Source organism: Ictidomys tridecemlineatus, chromosome 2 (assembly GCF_052094955.1).
Source record: "Ictidomys tridecemlineatus isolate mIctTri1 chromosome 2, mIctTri1.hap1, whole genome shotgun sequence".
NCBI lineage: Eukaryota > Metazoa > Chordata > Mammalia > Rodentia > Sciuridae > Ictidomys > Ictidomys tridecemlineatus.
This window is the reverse complement of record NC_135478.1, coordinates 182,740,763-182,761,916: the sequence shown is the minus strand read 5'-3', so window position 1 is coordinate 182,761,916 and position 21,154 is coordinate 182,740,763. Positions and strand designations below refer to the sequence as shown.

The window sequence follows — 21,154 nt, the reverse complement described above, 5'->3', positions numbered from 1 at the left end:
TCCTTTTCCACTTTACCAGAGCAAAGTCTGGTGCATTTGTCAAAACAACAGTATTACAACCATTAATTTAAAGCTCTATATTGTCCTACATAGTTCTCTAATTCTTTTCTGTGCGTTAAAGGTGTTTCATGTACTAAATTAAATTCCTTACCATTTTATAACATACAACTCTAGGAACAAAAGACAGACAAGGCAATGCTTATAGATCTTGTTTGAATTCTGCTTATTTGATTCTAAGCTTATCTAAAATACCTATGGACAAAGTATAAAATACTTTAAGAATGTAAGTTACAATGCCATTAATAATTCAAACTTAGATTCAGTGGATGTGGAACTTTTCAACAACAACAACAACAAAAAAAACACTATTTCTTCTGAGGCAGAGATCACCAAACCTTTTTTTCTTCTTTGAAAGGGCTACACAATAAATACTGTAGGCTTTGACAGCTATATATTCTCTGTCCTAACTATTAAACTGTGTTGTAGCAAAAGAGCAGCCACAGACAATATATACATCAATGAACATAGCTGGGTTTTAATAAAGCTATATACGCATAAGCCATTAGTTTGCTGGCTCATTTTATGTAAGTGCAAAAAATAAAAGAAAAAAAGGAGGGCATTACCAGATTTTCTTTGTCGTCGGCCCAACAAGTCTGTAACTGCTTTTCGGAATTTTTTTGCTTCTTCTTCATTGGCAAAATTAAGAGCAACTTGACAAGTCTAAAGTATTTAAGCAAAAAGGGTAAACAACAAAATGTAGAAATTTAGCTTTATATAACAAAAAATGATGACTAACATAAATAATAAATATATTTCTAAAGGAGAAAAAGTTGACTACACTGGTAGACAAGAAAGTTTTTTATGGTTTAAATAAATAAATGAGGCAAAAAGCATGAAAAAGTCAGGAATAGAGGTGTATGTCTGCAATCCCAGTGACTTGGGAAACTGAGGTAGGAGGATCACAAGTTCGAGGTTGGAGGACAGCCTAGGCAATATAGAGAGGTCCTAAGCAACTAATAAGCAAGATCCTATCTCAAGGTTAAACAAAAACAAAAAAAAAAAAAAAAAAGAGAGACAGAGAGAGAAGGTAAATGAAAAGACTATTATGAGAAGTTACCAAACAGACATTCAAATAATAAACTGAATAGTTCATCTTCAGCAAAAAATAAAAAAACTAAATTTGATTTTCAATAGGGCTCTATAAATATTTTGGATTAAAAAAGGCAAGTAATGGAAAAATTAAACATGACAATAAAGGAAAATATGACTTACATCTCCAGCAAAGGTATGAAAATATCCTCTAGGACTATTATATACAAAGTTATTGTATAGTTCTTGTTCCCACAATAATTTCCCATCCTAGAAAAAAGTAAAAATTCAAATAAGAGCTATCAAAAAAAAAAATCTCTAGGAATGAAACAAAGCAGATGATTCATGATAAGGGAATTGTTTATAACAACTTTTAGACACACATTACATATAATTGTAATATATTACTAATATACTATTTTATAATTTTTTGTTCTTTCATAATTTCTTAATAACAAAATAGTAAACATTGGATAACATTTCTTTCATGAAACCTACATGTAAAAAAGTTTAGTTCAATATGCTAATATATAATTTCACTGATCAGGCACTTCCTAATACAGTTACTTGGACAAAAAGATAAACAGAATAATTCTTAGATCAATGTTAGAGAGAAGAAATAGGATATGCAAGGCACAGTTCCATTAACAATATTCAGGCTGTGTGCTATCAAATATTACAGAAATGTTCATATTCTTTTCTTCAGTTTTACAGATGTGGGAGGGTCAAATATACCTTCTCTGAACTGTTTATTAACAATATTTGAATTCTTAACTTTTGCAGAGTGACCTATTGATGAAGTACCAAAATAAGTAGTATCAATCATACTACAGAAAGAGACTGGTGACTAAATCACATTAAGGTTAACCTATAGATAAAAAAAATATTTAATCTTCTTAACAAGGTGGCTAATTGTGTGTTCAGCTATAGTTATCTCCAATAGTAAATATGTGGTTGGAAAAACAATAATCATTGCCCCATACTAAAATGTAAGGTTCCACCTACACCATAAATTTAAAATATTTAAAATACACTGTACACACATGAACACTATCATGGAATTCCTTTCTTCTTCATATTACTCTATTTCTAAATAGTGTTTCACATTGATGATGAAAAATTATCAAAGTACCGAGGTTTTTTTTTTTTTTCAAACTATGGATACACTCCCATCTTTCAGAATCACTGCAGAGATGTTAAAAGGTTTGCTTGTCATCTATCTGATATCAGTGTCCAGTTTAGTGAAAGTTTCAGATTTTTGTAAGTAAAATCCCATTAAATCTATTGTCACATATAACTGTTAACCATGGAAATTTACCTACAGAAAGATGTTAAAAAGATGTAATGTAGACTTCACTTCAGCAAAATGATAATTACTTTTCTGGCAACGATAAGAGATGAATACCTGACAAATCTATGGTATCAAATCTATGACAATACAGACTTGCAACCTGAGAGTGAAAAACATAAAACCATAAAAATCTGAATATAGAAACATAAGGAAAAATGGGTAGAAAATATTTTTTAGATTGTATAAATAATGCTTAAAGCAGTGCAGAAATAGCAGTACATACAAAACTGAAATAATAATCAATTGTTCCCTAAAAGGACTATGTATACTAGTCTGTGATGCACAAGGTAGAATGAAAGAGTACCACTAGAAAGAGAGACTGCACCAAGATCAAAAGGCATAATTAGAAAAAACCCAGTATCATTAATGTATGGTGACAATGAAGAGGTAAAATAGGAAACTACAATATTTTCCCCTTAACCAGAGGGATACATGAGAAGATATTCCACAGATGCCTGAAACCCTGTATAGTACTAAACCTTATGTTTGTTCTTATATATACATACTTATGATAATTTTTTTAAGTTTTTATTTGTTCTATTTAGTTATACATGACAGTAGAATGTATTTTGACATATTATATATATGTGGAGTATAACTTCCGTGGCTGTACATGATGTGGAGTTACACTGGTTGTGTATTCATATATGAACACAGGAAAGTTATGTCTGATTCATTCTACTGTCTTTCATATTCCCAACCCCACCTCTTTCCCTTCATTCCCCTTTGTTTCATCCAAAGTACTTATAATGATAAAATTTAACTTATAAATTAGGAATATAAAAGATAAACAATATAACTAATAATAAAATTGAATAAATATAAAATACTATGATAAAGATTACCTAAAACTTATAAATCGTTTATTTCAGTAATTTCCCAGTTAATATTTTGGAAACATAGTTGATTGCAGGTATGTGTAACCATGGAAACAAAAAACTTGGATAGGAGGGAACTACAGTATTCATTTTTGCCTTAGGATCTGTTCCCATTTGATCCCAATGTCCATACTTCATATCTAAAACAAAACTCCACTCTTTGAATATTATTTGAAGTGCAATTTAATATTACACCAAGATAAAAAATAAATCTTCTATATTAAATCATAATTAGGCAGAAACCTAATCACATACAGTTTAAAGTGAAAGCAAAATAAAACTAACCTTAATGTCAAATATTCTTAAAAAATAAGATCTTTGTGGATTGTCCTTAACAAGACAAGCAACACCACTGCACTTCTTTGACCACATACAGTTCCGATCTGCTGCATATAATTGTACCACTGCTGAAGACATAGTCTGCAAAACATAAATTTTAAAGCCATTAGTTTCAAATAACAATCAGATGACCAGATAGATCCTGTTAATAATGTATCTTATATACAACCTCATGAAAGACACCAAACGGGAGGGACAAAAAAAAAACCACCAAACCAGGACCACCCAGCTAAAATGCTCCTGAATTGCTGGCTCCCCTCAAAAGGAGATAAGATACACTTATTATTATTATTTGAAGCCACTATTTTTCAAAGTAACACATACCTAATATAAAACCATATAATAATAATTATGAAAAACTCAACATTTATTATACTTAAAATACATCAGGAAACCTGCTAAGCACTTCTAAATGTAACTTTATTGAATTGTTAGTGCTATTTTAACCTCATTTTATATTTGAGAAACCCAACACTAATGGGTTAAGTAATTTACCCAATATCACACAACTACATAGTACAGCTGAAATTCCAATTCAGACAATGTGTGACTTCAGATCCTGTATTAAATTATATCCCAATAAATTAAACATTTAAGCAATGAAGTACTAGTATTAGTAAAGGTTGACTTCTAATAAGATAGTTAAGCACTTATGATACAGGAGCTAAGTCAAGTAAGATTAGGGGTTACTAATTATTGATGCTAGATACCTAATCATATTATCACTGTAGTAAATGTATCTCCTTTATAAAAGATGTTAAAACTGAAGGAAAAAAATTTTAAGCAACTTGCACAACTGGGCACATATTAAAGGAATGACATTTAGTCCAAAAAAAACCCATGATTACTGAGAATAAGAAAAACTATTTGAATGACTATTATCTTGATTTTCCCCCAAACAGTACCTAATTAGAATATTTTGGAGGCATAGGAGAGAAGACAATTCATTACGTGCAACAGACATTTGGACAAAATTACTTTCCAGAATACCTGTTGCAACTATCCTTCTGGATATTATGAAACAATGGAAATTCCCATTTTATTCTACTTTTTTTATATTATAATCTAGAATGTAAATATATACACATACATACTGATAAAGTTCTTTTTAAGTCCAATGAAAACAATAATCATGTTTTTTTGAGTAGTAATGTCACTCCTAAACTAAAAATTAAAGAAATATATAAATTTTTAGTTTAAACAAAAAATTTCACGAATATATAGTAACCATGTTTTGTTTAAAAAATAATTTAAATAAAAAGAGTCTCTTATTCAGTAATTATGATACTTCAGTTCAATAAAATTTGGGCACTGATCAAGAAGAGACTACATTAAGATTTGGAGATTATTTTGAGTTTACTTTGCCTGGGCACTGCTTTCCTTTGGAAAGGATTCTCTTAAACTATAATACACACAAATCTTTTAAAATGCTCAAAATCAGAAATGTAAGATTAGAATAGTGTTAGGGATCAAAAGTTCCTACACACTTTTCCAGGTAACAGTGCTTCATGTTGTATTTTTACCAAATTCATCTTTGAACTTCAAATGAGCAGAACATAAAGCAGCAGAAAATCTTCCACAAAAACTCAAAAATTATGAAGATACCTTTGAAACAGGATAAGTGCTTCACACCAAGACATTGGATTTAAAATAGGAGACTAAAGAATGCAGATGCACCTCTGGCTTGCTCAAGACCCACCAGTATTTTGGAAACATGCAATCACAGGAAGACAACTCCACAGGCTTCCTGCTCTGAACCCTTAGTACTAAACCCTTAAGGTATTAAATACCAGGCCTACGAGTTCAAAAATCATGGGGCTGGAGTTGTAGCTCAGTGGTAGAGTGCTTGCCTAGCACATGTGAGACACTGGGTTCTATCCTCAGCACCACACAAAAATAAAATGAATAAAATAAAGGCATTGTATTATGTTCATCTACTGCCAAAGGAAAAAAAATTAAAAATTTAAAAAATCATATGAGAAGATTTGTAGTCTAGTGAAAATTCACATTACAGTCCTTTTAGTATGGTGTTGTCAAAATACATTCATTTCTAAAAAGAAAAGCAATTGAGCAAGTAGATACCAAGACTACCTACTTAAAAACAAAAAGCAAAAAAACCCCAAACCTCTCTACTTTACTTTTTAAGTAGAAATCAAGAAGCAACAGCTTGAAAGATAAAATAACCTTACTTACAGAATCTGAAATTCCATTTCTTAAAATACCTTTGTCAAAGATCACATATTATTAACATTGTGAAACACTGTTTGGATGTATATGTGCAAAATTAAAAAACTAGAAAAAAATTTATATTTAAATATTTATATAAATTTAAAGCAAATTTCCAAAACATCTGTATAAGAAATAAAGACATGTATTCTATAATTTTCCATGCAAACATAGTTTGGTATTATAAAATTATTCTAATACTAAAGAAAACTCAAATATTTGTAAGCAATTCTCAATAACTGCATATTCAAAACTTTGCTACAATTTTATTGTAAGTTGGTATCTATTTTACCCTTTTTACCTTGACCTGGGCAAAGTCTGAAAATAAGAAGTCAGAGCACCCTATGAAGCCATTTCTAATTAATTCAAAATAATTACTGTAAATGCAAAAATTGCTTGCACATTCAACATTTAATATATAAATGCCAGACAATATAAAAACAATAACTATCCCTTAAACTCTAGATGAACAGTGGCTTAATTACACTTTTAAAAACATTCCTTCCATTCCTTTAAAGCAATTACATCTAATCAACTCCATCACTTCTTGTCTTTCATAATTGAGATGGTATTAATGAAAAACAATCTGAGAAGTGCTTAGGAAGGGAAATCTATTAGCCCAATAATGTAAGGTTAAAATCTGTTAATTAAAAGGTAAAAAAATCACAGTATCAATTTTTATATACATATTTTAATATCTTTATTTATTTATTTTTATGTGGTGCTGAGGATTGAACCCAGTGCCTCACACATGCTAGGCAAGTGCTCTACCACTGAGCCACAAGCCAGCCCCCACAGTATCAATTTTTGTAGAACCAAAACCTTATCATTTCGGATATTTCAGAACTGAGTAACCACAATAACATATTTATCCTTAGACTTTCACTGTCAAGAACAAAAACTAGATAGGGGAATGTATCCTGAGAAGTAAATTCCCTCTCGCTGTCCTTCAACAGAGCACCTTAAGCTGATGTTGCACCAACCAAGAAATATTTCCCTGATTCTCTAGGATGAAATGCTAACTGCTTTTTCTTTGTGTTTCTAGAGTATTTTTTTTAATGTTACTCTGTTATACTACAAATCTCATTCTAAAATAGAATAATCTTCTGTTTGATTTCTTACCCATAAAAGAGAATGTAATTCTCACAAGCATTTACAATAGTTCTGCAAGCCTATATTATCACTCCTCCTATACTTTGTCCCTAAGTAAACAAATATTTGTTATTTGAAAATTGCATGCTCTGATTTTGATAATGATACTATGATAATGACCTTGATTTCAGGATATACACCCTAAAATATTGTAAAGGGGTACTATGCCTTCAAATTACTCTCAACTTACTCAGAAAAACAACAGGTAAGCACACATAAGCACACATATATGAGAGAAAGAAAAAAAAAAAAAACAACCGAGGTAAAGTATTATAAATATGAAGGCTATACAGAAATTGTTTGTACTGTGTTTGTAGTTTATTTTTCTGTAAGTACAAAAATATTTCAAAATTAAAAAAGTTTAAAAGCACAAACAATTCATGAAAATGCAGGACTCTCAGCCCCCATACACAGCCATGGCAGTTTTGACAAAGTGGTTCTCAAGAGTCATTACTACCTTTGCCACTGCTAACTGACCCCAAACTAAGAAAATAAACAAGTATCTGCCCCTTCTTCCAATCCCTTCTATATGCATATCAACTTTGTTAAAAGGAGGGCCATCCTAAGTAAGACTCAATCCACAGACATCTAGAACATTTATAACAACTACATTATGTAACAGGTCAAAGGAAGATTTTAGATCAGGAAAATAGGTGTTTCTGTTATTACAAAATAGCAAAGGACTGGAAAATAGCAAGACTCATAGATCCCTATTATTTTTTAAGAGAGAGAATTTTTTTTATATTAATTTTCAGTTTGCGGTGGACACAACATCTTTTATTTTATTCTTATGTGGTGCTGAGGATCGAACCCAGCCCAGGCAAGAGTGCTACCGCTTGAGCCACATCCCCAGCCCCACAGATCCCTATTTTTAATAAAAAAACTGCCTATAACAAATACTAAGATAATGTAATACTGAACAAGTATTTATAACAATTGATATTTAATAATAAATATATAATGTTTTTAAAGGAAATATTTTAAGATAAATATTCAATAAATATCCAAAATATGTCAAGTGTGGGGGCAAAAATCTTATGATGAACTAAAATCAGCCTTTTCTATAAGCACATTGGTCTAGTTAATAGTCAAATACTCCCACTTTTACATGTATGTATATGTCTGTGTGTGTACCGGACCCCCAAATGCATGGAAACTAATCTGAGAAAAATCCATTTAAGTTTTCTCACTATATAAAAGCTAGGCTTTAAATATATTTTTAAATGTTTTGATGATGTATTTCTATGCAATAACCCACTGTTACTGAGTATGAAATTTTAGTCTACATTATACTAAGGGAGGAAGACTGGTTGAATTCTTGTAATTAATTAACTATGCAGTGATCTCAAAGAACAATTTTCTAAATAATAAAAGTATATAAAAAAGTATAACACCACCATGGTTCTATGTTAACCTAAAAAACCAATATAGAAACCAACAATTTTTAAAAAATTAAAACAACATATCTGTAGTTAACAAGCATCTCCTAAGTGGTCAGTATGAGTAAAAACAATCCAGGGAAAGAAAACACAAAACTCCACTTTGGAGAAATCTTACCACCTGGTAATTTTTAAAATGAGAAATAACTAGAAAAGGAAAGAAAAAAACAGAAAGAAAATGGTAGAGATTAGTAAAGACAGACAACTCTACAAGAAATAATTAATTTTAAAAAACCAAAGCTGGAGGAATGAAGGAGGAGGAGAAAGAGCAGGACAAAAGCAAAAAGTAACAAAACAGAATGCCAACATGGAGAAAAATAATGGAGACAGATAAAAAAAAGCTGCCGTATTAGGGAACAAACACAATGAGTCTTTTAGGTCTTAGAAATTATTTAAGAGAAGTACTATATTATCTGTTCACCACGCATTTACTGAGTACCTACTATCTATCAGGAATGGTGATAAATAGGGAGGACAGCAGGACTGAAAGAAGAATTAGACAGACATGGTCCTTGCAAAATAGGGCAGTCTAATGAGAAGACAGGCATTAGTAACTAATACAAACACTATGAAGGAAAACTCCAGTATGCAATGAAAATGTAAAACCTAAGTAGTATGGGAAGGCTTTCCTAAAGCAGTATTTTATCTGAAGGATTAAAAGGATCAAGGTTGAGGGAAAATGGGGAGGAAAGAGAATTCTAAGTAGATGCACCAAAAAATATCCTACCCAGGAAACATTAGGAGAATTTGAGGAACTATGTGGGTATGGAGGATAAGAAAGAGCAGCATGGAATCAATTTAGAGACTTAAAATTATTAAATAATATCAAACGCTGCTTAATTCTCTGATAATGGAGAGACATATGCTTGACAGGCAATGTGGTAGAGTGGTTCACCATTCTTGAATAGCCCGATACCACTCAATACCCAAGTTGTTATATATTCTCCTTCTCCCCGACTTTAGATTTGTCCATGTGACTTGCTTTGACCAAAGGACATCAGTAAATGTTGGTACAAGTTTGAAAAGTACTTGTACACTGTGGTCCATCCTCTTGATGAATGCTCTAAAAGCTGGGAGCAAAGACAACATGGAGAGCAAGGACCCAGCCTATTCACCTGTCCTTTCTGAGCCCAGCCCTTTATAGACCTGCCAGCTTAATGGAACTACAAGAGTGAGTCAGTGGCACCAGCCAAGTAACCACCCTGTCAATTCAGCAAATCCTGAAAATAAACTGATATTGCTTTATATCACAAAGTCATAAAGTGGTTTGTCTGCAGCCACAGATGAAGGAGACTCTTTTAATATATTGACTCTTTTAGTATACTGAACAAAGTAAAAGCTTTAAACTATAAATGATAGGGTTTACTATATTCTCCTAGATTTCTACATATACAAATAAAGTCATATATAGATAAAGGTGAGAGGGAGATAACTCATTATAGACTGGGTCATAGTTGTAAAATGTGTGAGAACACTTGAGGCAAAGGTATGGTTTTCTCTTCTGATTCTTCTGTAACTCAAATGGGCCTACCTAAGAGTCTTTCTTCTCTTTCCTCATCCTTCTTTTTCTCTCAGTCAGTCAGATTATGGTAAACCATATCTGGGTTTCAATCTTCATGGAAGGAAAGTAGGGAAGCAGGATCCCTGAAGTCCTCATCTCAGCTCACCAAAGTTTAGCATTACCAGCTAAGACCCAAGCCCTGATAACAAGAATTTTTTTTTTTTTTCTCTCCTGCTCTCCTTCCCAGAACAGTCTCCAGGAGTCTTGGGGGAGAAGGTAGGAAGGTAGGTTGCTAGTAGGATTTTGTTATTTCAGAATTCAAGAGCCAAATACTAGCTAACAATCACTTCATCATAAATTTTATCAAATATATAATCCAGTCCCCTCATTTTACACACAAGGTCAATTCATTTGCTAAAGGTCACATACTATGCAACTTTGGATGAACTTCCTAATCAGCTGCTAATTTTATATTCAAAATATACTATTCAGTGTTTCATCCAAGTACTTAATTTGTTATATTTTTGGCCTGTCCCATATAAATGGTTCTTTAAGAACTATATATTCTTAATATAATTTTACTCCTGTACTGCCCCCTCCCTTTGTTTTGCTTCTAACTTTGTTTTCGGGGAGAAAAAAATGGGGAGGATCAGTGGTGGTGGTAGAAAGCAGAGGAGAGAAAAAGTCCAAATAGAGAAGCTGTGTGTGTATCCTGAGGTCAGAAGTGGATTTACCACAAAGCCAATTAGATTTGTTTCAGGATCCTTTACTTTTAAGTGCGCTTTACAAGGCTTGGCTTGTTCTCCATTGGGAACACATAGAGGTAGTGCCAACCCCAGCCTCATATATTGGGGCTCCTCTTAAGTATATCTAAAGGTAATCAGGGAACTTTCATCAAAGATGCACCTTCTATTCAATTCCCAGCAATAAGCTATCCTGTCCCTCCTGGAGCAACCACATGATGTATTCAGCCCATGCTTTAACCTCAAAGAAAAAGAACTGAATGCTGACCAGCTTCTGCTAGATATGGCATGCCAAGATCAAACTTCATGAATACTTCTGGGATAGGGAGCAGTGGACCAGCCAACTGTTATCTGGAGTTCTTCCCAGGCAAAAACTATCCTTTAAGCAAGTTAATTATAGATGTGTCATTAATTGGTTTCAAAAAACTTTCTTTAGCCTTCACGACTATGAATAACAAAGACAGAAATTCTGAGCCAATACTTATTCTATACAGAACCAGATAGTTAATACTTTAAGTTTTGTGCATCATATAATCTCTTTCAACTTATCCTCTGTACTTATCAAAAGCAGTCATAGATAACACAGAAATGCTTGTGCTTCAATAAAACTTATAGAATAAGCAGGCTAGATCTGGTCCAGAGGCAGTAACTTGCTAAGTATAAGAGGAAACCATTTTTTCCTATGAAAAAAAAAAACAAAACATTGTAATGTAAAGAAGCGATCCATGAATGTTTCCAAAAAGGTAGGAAAAAAGAGGTCTATCAGGCAGATAACTAATAATAGTAATACATTATAATAATAAACTATTTTTCTGAACTTTGTGATGTTTATGGTGTTGTAATCTTTTCTCATGTTAAATAAACATTCACTTTTATACTTAGTTTTGGATTCTTAAGGACAGCATCTCTAATTTGTGTAAGCTCAGGTCACAAAACCTGGATTCGCCTTGCTAGGGATAAGAAAATAATGTAACAGCTTGACAGATTTTTTTTATAGAGAATAAACAAACAACCATTTAACCCAATATATTCAATTTGCTAAGCCAAATTTAATGAAATAACCATTTAATAGTGATATTTATCAACTTAAGAAAACTAAGGCCATGCAACTTTTTAAAAACTAAATAAGATAGATGAGAAATGTCAATGAGTGTGTGAAGGAAGGGGATTCTTCTGTATTTAATATAAGAGTCTTCCACATAATATTCTTAATAGATGTATAACATTTGCTTAAAAGCTTGCTGTAATGGAGAGCTGACAACTTGAGGGAAAAACAATGTTGCTGTTTTAATATTATCAAACTGTTTAACAGCTCAGTTAGAACTTTTTAAATATGGAACCTAAGCCTGCTTTCTTGGCCATTCCACTAGAGGCATTTTATTCCTTCACTTAATTACGTGTTGAGAATTTGCTATGGCACAGTGCCAGCTACTGTACGTACAATGCAAAATCATGGAGATACACTGTCTTCTCTAATTAAAGTGTACTTCTTATTTTGGGTGGAGGTGAGAGCATTTTTACTTCCACAGAGATATGCCCTCAACAACCCTATTTCTCAGGTCATTTCTCTTTTCAGCTAAAAATTAGTTTTGATAATTCTTCATTTGACCTGGTTTGTAGATCCCTTTTTTAAAAAGAAGTCAGTTATTTACATGTGATCTGATCAGTGAGATTATCATCAAAATTATCAATGAAATAATTTCTTTCCAAACATGAAAAAAAAATTTATGTGTGGTCTTATTCTTATCTATCACATTATTTGCTAAAGACACATGAGACTGTCTCAGAAGTCATTACCCTTTCTCATATCTAGCTTCCATTTCAAAATCTGTGCTTACAAAAGTGAAGAGCCCTGCCCAATTCCAGTATAGGTAAGATTGGAGGCCTATCCACAGAGTTCACTTGGGTATCCTCACCAGTCTGTCACGTCCTTGAAAAAGACAGTGTCCTATCTCATTTCTGTATTCACCCAGCATAATGTCAGGCACATGATATGCAATTACATAATAGCTGAAACACTTTGGTCAACTTTGATCATCAGAAATCAGGAGGAGGAAGCTATTTTTCTTTTCACTGAATCTTGCCAAGCAAGATGCTCTTCAAAACAGTCAGTTGGCTTGTTAGGTAAATAGGTCCTTTCAAACTATACAAATTATTAGGTTTGACACTTTTTAGTGAACTGAAAATGCTAAGAATAAAATAAAAGATACAGAAAGCCAATAAAGAACAAACATACCAAGAAACTATTATGTGGGAGGGGCTTTAACAGGAGAAATTGTAATCTCCAATACTGCATGTAGAAGCATTTTCACATTAGGAAGTATAGATACTAATAACAACTTCCCTGGATAGAAGCCCAATGAAAAGTAAAGTCTCTCCATAGCACCATAATCAAAAAAGAGTAAGTTCAGAAGACACAACAGGATAAGATGATTTGCATCTCATAGTTAAAAATAAACAAACAAAAAAACCAAACCAAACCAAAACAAACAAACAACAACAAAACAGGGCTCTATAGTAAGGAAATAAAGCACAGTAAAATATACCATACCAACTGTTTTCTGACAACCTTGTTTATCATACGAGAGCTGAAACAAGTTCAATAAAGTGTTTGGTCTATTTAACAAACAAGAGTAAAGTGGTGGGGTTGGGGATAGCTCAGTTGGTTGAGTGCTTGCCTAGCATGCATAAGGCCCTGGGTTCAATCCCTAGCAGCATCAAAAAAGAAAAAAAGAATAAGAGTAAAGGGATAACACATTTTAAAATGATTTCTATTGAAATCATTAAGTATTTTAAACCTTACTTATTAATTCAAACCCTGAAATTTCTCAACTGGGATTTTCTAAATGAAAAAAACACCCAAATTCATTAAGCAGCCACAGTTCAACTATTCAATAAGATACTATATAGCTGCACTTAAAAAAATAAATAAAGAGGCCCTTTAAGTAATGATAAAGATGGACACGAAATATTATTATGTGGAAAAAGATGAAAAAAAGAACTGTATCATATGCTAACATTTGTACATACTAGCAGGAACAAGAATAAATAACTTGCATTTGCCTAAATATGCAGAAAACTATCTAAAAAGAGAAAAAACTAGTAATAGTTGCAAACTGTTTAGAGGTTTGGTGTACAAGTGTTTTGAGGGAAAGAAGAGCTGGGCAAATGCAGTAAGAACAGAAGTTTAGTAAACTTCATTTTCATTTTTTTGCTAAACCATAGGAATATTCTGGCTTTTAAAAAATAAAATATTGATTTGAGAAATACACATACAAAAGAAAGAAAAAGACCTATTCAACTCACATTATGGTGTCAGTCTGGAAATAAAAAAGATATCTTTCTGACCTAGAAAATGTAACCTACAAAGAATTTTGAGTAGTTTTTAAGCCTTCCCCTTAAAAATTAAAAGTGAAATTATTGAATAACATGCTCTGATGCCTGCAGAAGCTTAAATTAAAACAAACAAACAAACAAAAAACTGGATACTATAGGGAGTTGGCCTATGTCTGCAATTAAGTACAAAGTATATGATTATTTTCATAAACTTTCTGAGTTTTTGAACTATAACATGATTGATTAATTAAGATGAGCACATTTAAAATTCAACTGGTTTTTTTTTCTTTATTTTCTATTCTTTATTCTGCAAAATTTATAAAAATGTATGTATATAGTGTGTATATAAATATAAATATATATTTATATGTAATCACATCTAATATGCTTGATTTTTGTATGTATAATGGAGGTAGGAAATGGCTAATGTTACAGCAAACTAAAAAATGACAACCTGAAAGTACAGGGTAAATATAAGGGCTTTCCCTCTCTCTTTTTTTTTGTTTCTTTCTCCCTCTTCCACCCCCTCTCTCTTTCAAGTAATAGTTTAAAATCAACATTAAACCTCTCTAAGGACTTTACCACATGTGAAACTCTGCATAAGGATTACAGGAAAAGGCAAGAACCTTTTGTTTTAAGATCTACATTTTATTTACAATTTAAGAGACTTAAAACTGAAGTGTAAAACATTAATAATGAGCTTGCAATAATTTGCGTAAGAATTACCCAATAAACTAGGTTTTATACTTGTACAGTTTAATAATGCTGCTTGCTAGCTTCAAAAGGCAACTAATTCAAAATGCATTAATCAATATTTTAAATTCTGATAATTATTATTAAATTATGTACAATTACAAATGCAACTGCATTCCACACAGAGAAGGAAGCTGACTGTATTAAAATAAAAGGTAGGAACTGGGGATAGAGCTCAGCAGTAGATGCTTGCCTAGCATGCACAAGGCCCTGGATTCTATCCCCAGCATCACAAATAAATAAAAAGTAAATCTTAGTATTTTTATCTTTTCATAAAAAAAAAATCAAAAATGGAGAGGAGGCCAGATGTGGGGGCTCATGCCTGTGATACCAGCAAGTAGGAGGCTGACAAAGAAAGATCACAAGTTCAAAGCCAGTCTCAGCAACCTAGTGAAGCCCTAAGCAACCAAGCCTGTTCTAAAATAAAAAAATTAAAAGGACTGGAATGTAGCTCAGTGGTTAATCACCACTAGATTCAATTCCTGGTACCAAAAAACAAAACAAACAAACAAACCCTCAAGAATAGAGGGGAAGGGATTGGGGTTGTGGCTCAGCAGTAGAGCACTTGCACCACATATAAAGAAATAAAATAAAAGGTATTGTGCCCACCTACAAGTTAATAAAACATTAAAATAAAAAGAATGAAGGGAAGTACATGGAGATTTTTATATAATACCACTCTGTAAATTATATTATGTAAAAGCAAAAACAACAAATGTGTGATTTTCCATTTAAGTAGGGGAACTTTAGATTTCACATACACAATAAATAATTTAAATGTGCTATATTTTTTAATTGTATAAATTATTTAGGAGCAATTTCACTTTGCCTTAGATATTTTATAATGTTACTCTTCTCTCCAAGTAAGTACCAGATCAGTGTGGCTACCCCAAAAAAAAGGCAGGCAGGCAAGAGGGTACTGGGTCCTATGAAGTTCTGAAATTCCTTTCTGCACCTAGCAGCTGCACTGTCTAGTAAAGCACATACTAGCCACAATAATTAAATTCAGAAAAAGTTAAATTTCAGTTCCTAAGTCATACTAGCTATACCATGAATGTTCAGTAACTCCAGGTGACCACCATATTAGACAGCATCATAAAAAGTCCTATTGTATGGTAATGTTCTGGAAAGTCCCACTAAAAGGATTTTATGCAAGATCTCTTAGAGGAAGACATGGAATTTATAAGACCAAGGAAAAGTCAGTTAGGATCACTATACAAAGCAATGTGCATAAGGGAAAGAATTATTCAGAGTATTAATTCAATTTAATAGATATTTATTCTTATTGATAACAGAAAGATAATTAAACAGCAGTTCCATGTATTTAACCTTGTAAAGGAGATAGGTTATAAAAAAAGAAAATAACCACAACAAAGTAACAAAATCAAAGGAATAAAGGTTTTCACAGGCGACTTAAAGGGAAAGCTGAATTGATTAAAGATAAATTGAGGACAGAGAATCAGGGATGTTATCAAGGAAGAACAGTGTAAAGATGGAAAGCAAAGCTGACAGGATTGATTAGCTATGTGATTTTAAGCAATTACTTTACCCCAACCCTGTTTTCTCATCTGTCAAATGGTGGTAGTAATACTATCTTCATTTAGTTAATACACATAAAGTGTTTCAAACAGTTCCTTCATCATAGATTTGTTAGGACTAAATAAAATAATAGACACAATGTGTTTGGAACATTGCTTGGTATTGTTTGCACGTATTAAATGTTCATTATTATATTATTAGATCAGTGCTTTATATCATTTTAAAGTTCTATTTGCTAGTTTACAGAAACTAGCAATTAGAGGACTAGTATTTTCTTTTGTTTTCACATGTTGATGAATTAAAATAAAGAAACCAACCCCATTGCCCTACCCATCAAACCCCTCAAGCTTCCAAAAACAAGAAGAAAAGAAACCCTCAACTCTCTGTGTATCTGGATCTGAGCTAGAACCAAACAAACATTTTAGTACAGTAGAGAATATTTTAAACAACAGGATCTATAGCAGGTTTAAGTTTTGTATCATAATAGAATTTCCACTAGCCTGTATATTCATGACAAAGCAACCCTGAGGCACTGCCTGTCCTCTGTCCCCATACTTAAATGTTAGAGACTGAATGTGAGACAAATATCTGTGCTGAACACTATCACAATTAAATTCATATTCTCTCCCAAGAGTTTAGAAATACTGAACTGAAGAGCTGGGGAAAGAGATATGTGCAGCAAGAAAAGTTCCACTGACTTCTGTTTTTCTCAGAAGCTTCAGTCTCCTGCTGTTCCTGAAGCTTTATTGTTCAGTTCTGTTTTGGATTCCATGAGATTCTCTGGTAGCCAATAAATTCTTTTGCTTAAGCCAGACAGAACTACTTTCTGTTATTTGCATAAAAAGACCTTAACAATACACGCATTAAAGTATTCAGTGAGAATATTCCTATACCATTGAAATCTTAATGGACATCAATGAGAAATGACACCTTATGATATGTATATGCTACTGTAACCACTGTACAAATGAAATCTGAAATTTATATCTTGCTTTTGGCCTGAAGTATTGCAACAGGTTCTAAGCTAAAAGGCCACTTTGCTTCTATTTTATTCTCTTTTATGACTTATTCTTGCCTATTATCTTTTAATATACAGACTCATGTTTAAAAAATCAAGTTTCCTACTTGATTAAAAAAAAGTTTACATTCTTTTTTAAGAATACAGACTCTTAATCTGAGGTAATCAACACTTTTACACTTGTCTCTTGCTATTAATAACCTACGGACCCCCAATTGTACTCCTCAATTTGGCTTGTGTTGTTTGCTCTGCTGGAATATCATGTTGCAAACCTTTCCAATTACATGAGAGTTGAAATATCATACTTTTAATTTTTCCTGACTTCCTCAAGCAAATATTTCTCTTTCTCTCTACTCCCATAAAATGTCATATATACATTGAGTGAGGTACTCATCATTGAATGATTTATATGTTCCCCTGGGAAGGTTTCACCAACACACTGTTCACCTTTGAAAGACAAGGGCTTCTCTTAAACCATGTATTCAGAGCCCCTAGCATGACATTTTATATGCATTTTACAGGCATTCATTTTCTGAATTGAACTGAAAGAGGTGCCTTAAAATCACATTGATCACTGCTATACTTTTTCAAAGGAATAGAAACTGCTAATCTGTAGCAATCCTCCTAATGTATAGGACATCTACAAAAATGTAAATTGAGCAATTTTATAGGTATCCTATATAATTTTATGTTTGTATAGGTGTCTTATGTACAGGCTGATGGGGCACAGGGGATAAAATTATCTTTTTGTAGAATGACAATATTTTTTGGCACCTCAATTAATCTTGGGTTTAAATACATGATGAAGTCATGCATCCCATTTCTAATATTTTAAATACCACAAACCATAGCAATTTGCTTCTACCACAGCTTCCCCCATATAAAGGGAGAGCAGGTGTTAAGAGTTTGAGGACAAAAAAGCAGACCAAAGTCAATATATGTTTTTAAAAAGAGAAATGTACTTCCCCACTAGTTTGCAAAGCACGTCAAGGACAGAAAGTCAGATGAACACAGAGGCAGGAAATAATTTTACACACTGTTGTGATGCATGCTATGTATATAAATGTAATCTTGTTAATTACTCAATAAATACTCAGTTTGCCCAACACTACTATGCTAAGAAAATATGAGGCAAGGACTTTTAAACTCAAGATGTTAAACTTTAAAGAAATGAAAGGAATAATTTGAAAGCTGAAAAGATGGCAGTTAAACTATTAATTTTACATAGAACTTTTACACCTCTGAAACATTTCTATTTTGATTTGCATAAGAGTATTTCTAAAAAACAAAACAAAAAACCTAAACCATTTTCTTGAAACGTCTTATGATGTACCACAAAATGAAAAATAAAAATCCTAAAACCAACTTTGGGAACTATTTGTATTAGGCACAAAACTTTACCTGTAGTTCCTTACTTAAATATCAACCTAATTAGAAGGAACTAACTTCACACAGGAGAAAATTAAAACTGAGATATTTAGTAACTTGCTTGCTGTCACAGACGGAGCAACTAAAGAAACATGGTTCTAGGCTCAAATCTACCTTATTGGAAAGTCCCATGCTGCTAAGCACTGTTCTGTGTAATAAAACAAAAAAATTAAATATTCCACTGGCTTCTAAATGGGAGACATAGTTTTAAATTACTTCCATAAACTAAAACTTTTAGCTGAGAAGTTAAGTCTGTAAGGATTCCTAATAGTTAATTTTGGTCACGGGAATGGAGGATAAACAGATGAATATTTTAAACCAAATATATAATTTTACAGTAACATAATACCTATAGATATGAAGAATGCTTTTTAAAGGTCCTATAAAGTTAGCATTAACTTGTCAGCAAAACCCTGTTAACAAAACAAAGATTTACAAGAAAACAAAATCTCAGATCAATAGCACTCATGAATATGGATATAAAAATCCAAAATATTAACAACTGAAATACAGCAATTCATAAATATTATAATCATGACCAAGTAGGGCTTAACTCAAGAATGCAAGGTTGGCTAACAATTTAAAAATCAACGTACCTCATTACATTAACAAAATAAAAAACAATGTCTTTTTAATAAATGTAGAAAAATCAAGTGACAAAATTTAACACTTATTCATGATAAAAGTTCTCAGCAAACTAGACACAGAAGAGTACTTCCTTAATCTGATAAAGAGCACATATGAAAAATTCTGTTTTTCCCTACCAATAATAAGTCTAGGATGTCCATTTTACTACTTCAATATTGCAACAAAAGTACAAACCAAGCAAATAAGGTAAGAACAACAAAAAAGATATAAAAATGAGAGAAAAAATAAAACTGCATTTTTCACAGAAGACATGGTTATATGCATAAAAAATACAGATCATACCCCCCCAAAGCTACTGAAACTAATCAGTATATTTAGCAAGGTTGGGGAATACAAGGTCAACACACAGTCTAGTTCTATATTTTAGAATTAAAAATTTTAAATATCACTTAAACAGCACAGAAAAAGAGATATGTAGAAATAAGCAAATATTAGATGTTATGTTTATGGTTTGGAAAGCTCAGTATTATTAACTATCCATCTTCCCCAAACTCATCAATACAGATTAACACAAAATCTAATCCAAATCCTAGCAGATTTTCTGAAAGCAGTTTGAAAACCTCACTTTAAAATTTAGATGAACATTCAAAGGACCTAGAGTAGCCAACAAAATAATCTTGAAAAGAAAAATGTGGTTTGCCATACCTAATTTTAAGATTTAAATAAATCTACGATAAGTAAATCAATATTATATTGACATAAGAATAGAAGAAGTAATGGGATAAGTCAGAATCCAGAAAGAAATACAAATACATAATGGCCAACTAGTATATATAAAAGGCTCCCAGTCAATTAAAAGATAAAAGGTTTTTAATGGTGCTATATCGAATGGGCAATTCATGGAAAAAAATGAATCTTTAAAAAACAAAAGTTACATGATCAACTCATTATGACCCCCACTTCTGTACTCCACATATATAAAACTTAATTAGACACAACTCATAAGCCTAAATATAAAAAGTTAGAACCACAAAGTCTCTAGAAGGCTGTCATTGTGACTTTGGCAATAGTCAAGATTTCCTAGAATTCAAAAAACATTTTCTAGAAAAGGAAGAAACTCAAAATTCAAATTTAAGTTTAATTAAAATATTCACTCCATCAAAAGACAGCATTACAAAAACAGGTGAGAAAATGTTAGAAAATGTTAATACCCTTGTTTCTAGAATATATAAAGCACTCCCCCAAATCATTAATAAATAGCAAGCAACTCACTGAATAGGTAAGCAAAGGACCTAAAAAGCACACATATGGCTAATACACACACAAAAAAGTGCTCAAAATCATTAATCAAGGAAGTGCAAAAAAACAAAGTAAAACAAAAAACAACCCTGAAAAGCCATTCCACATCTATTAGAACTACCAACCCCCCAAAAACCAATCACATCAAATGTTGGAGAAGATATGGAGCAACTGAAACTTTCATACTTCTGTTGGCAGAAGTATAAAAATGGTACAGTCACTTGGCTGAAAGTTTCTTATAAAGATAAAAACACTATGACAATGTCATTCTTCTATATATTTACCCAAAAGAAGTACAAAATGTGTCCACAAACAACAAAAACCTATAAACATTTCCAGGAGCCTTAATTCATAACAGACAAAAAACTTCAAGCAATCAACTCAAAACTAGAAACATCAAATTACCAGAAGAATAGATAAATATGTGGTATATTCATCAATGGAATACTATGGATGACCAATAAAAAAAAAAAAG

General features: G+C 32.1%; 1 protein-coding gene across 1 annotated transcript in view; it reads right to left on the bottom strand.

Moving 5' to 3' along the window:
• Wasl (WASP like actin nucleation promoting factor) overlaps positions 1-21,154 on the bottom strand; it is a 74,039-nt gene that overhangs the window by 34,264 nt on the left and 18,621 nt on the right. Inside the window, exons 2-4 of the mRNA XM_005333934.5 lie at positions 3,604-3,738; positions 1,273-1,359; positions 624-720 (exon numbers count right to left, since the gene is read on the bottom strand). Coding sequence (XP_005333991.1) covers positions 624-720; positions 1,273-1,359; positions 3,604-3,738 — 319 coding nt within the window. The remainder of the gene's footprint in view (positions 1-623; positions 721-1,272; positions 1,360-3,603; positions 3,739-21,154) is intronic.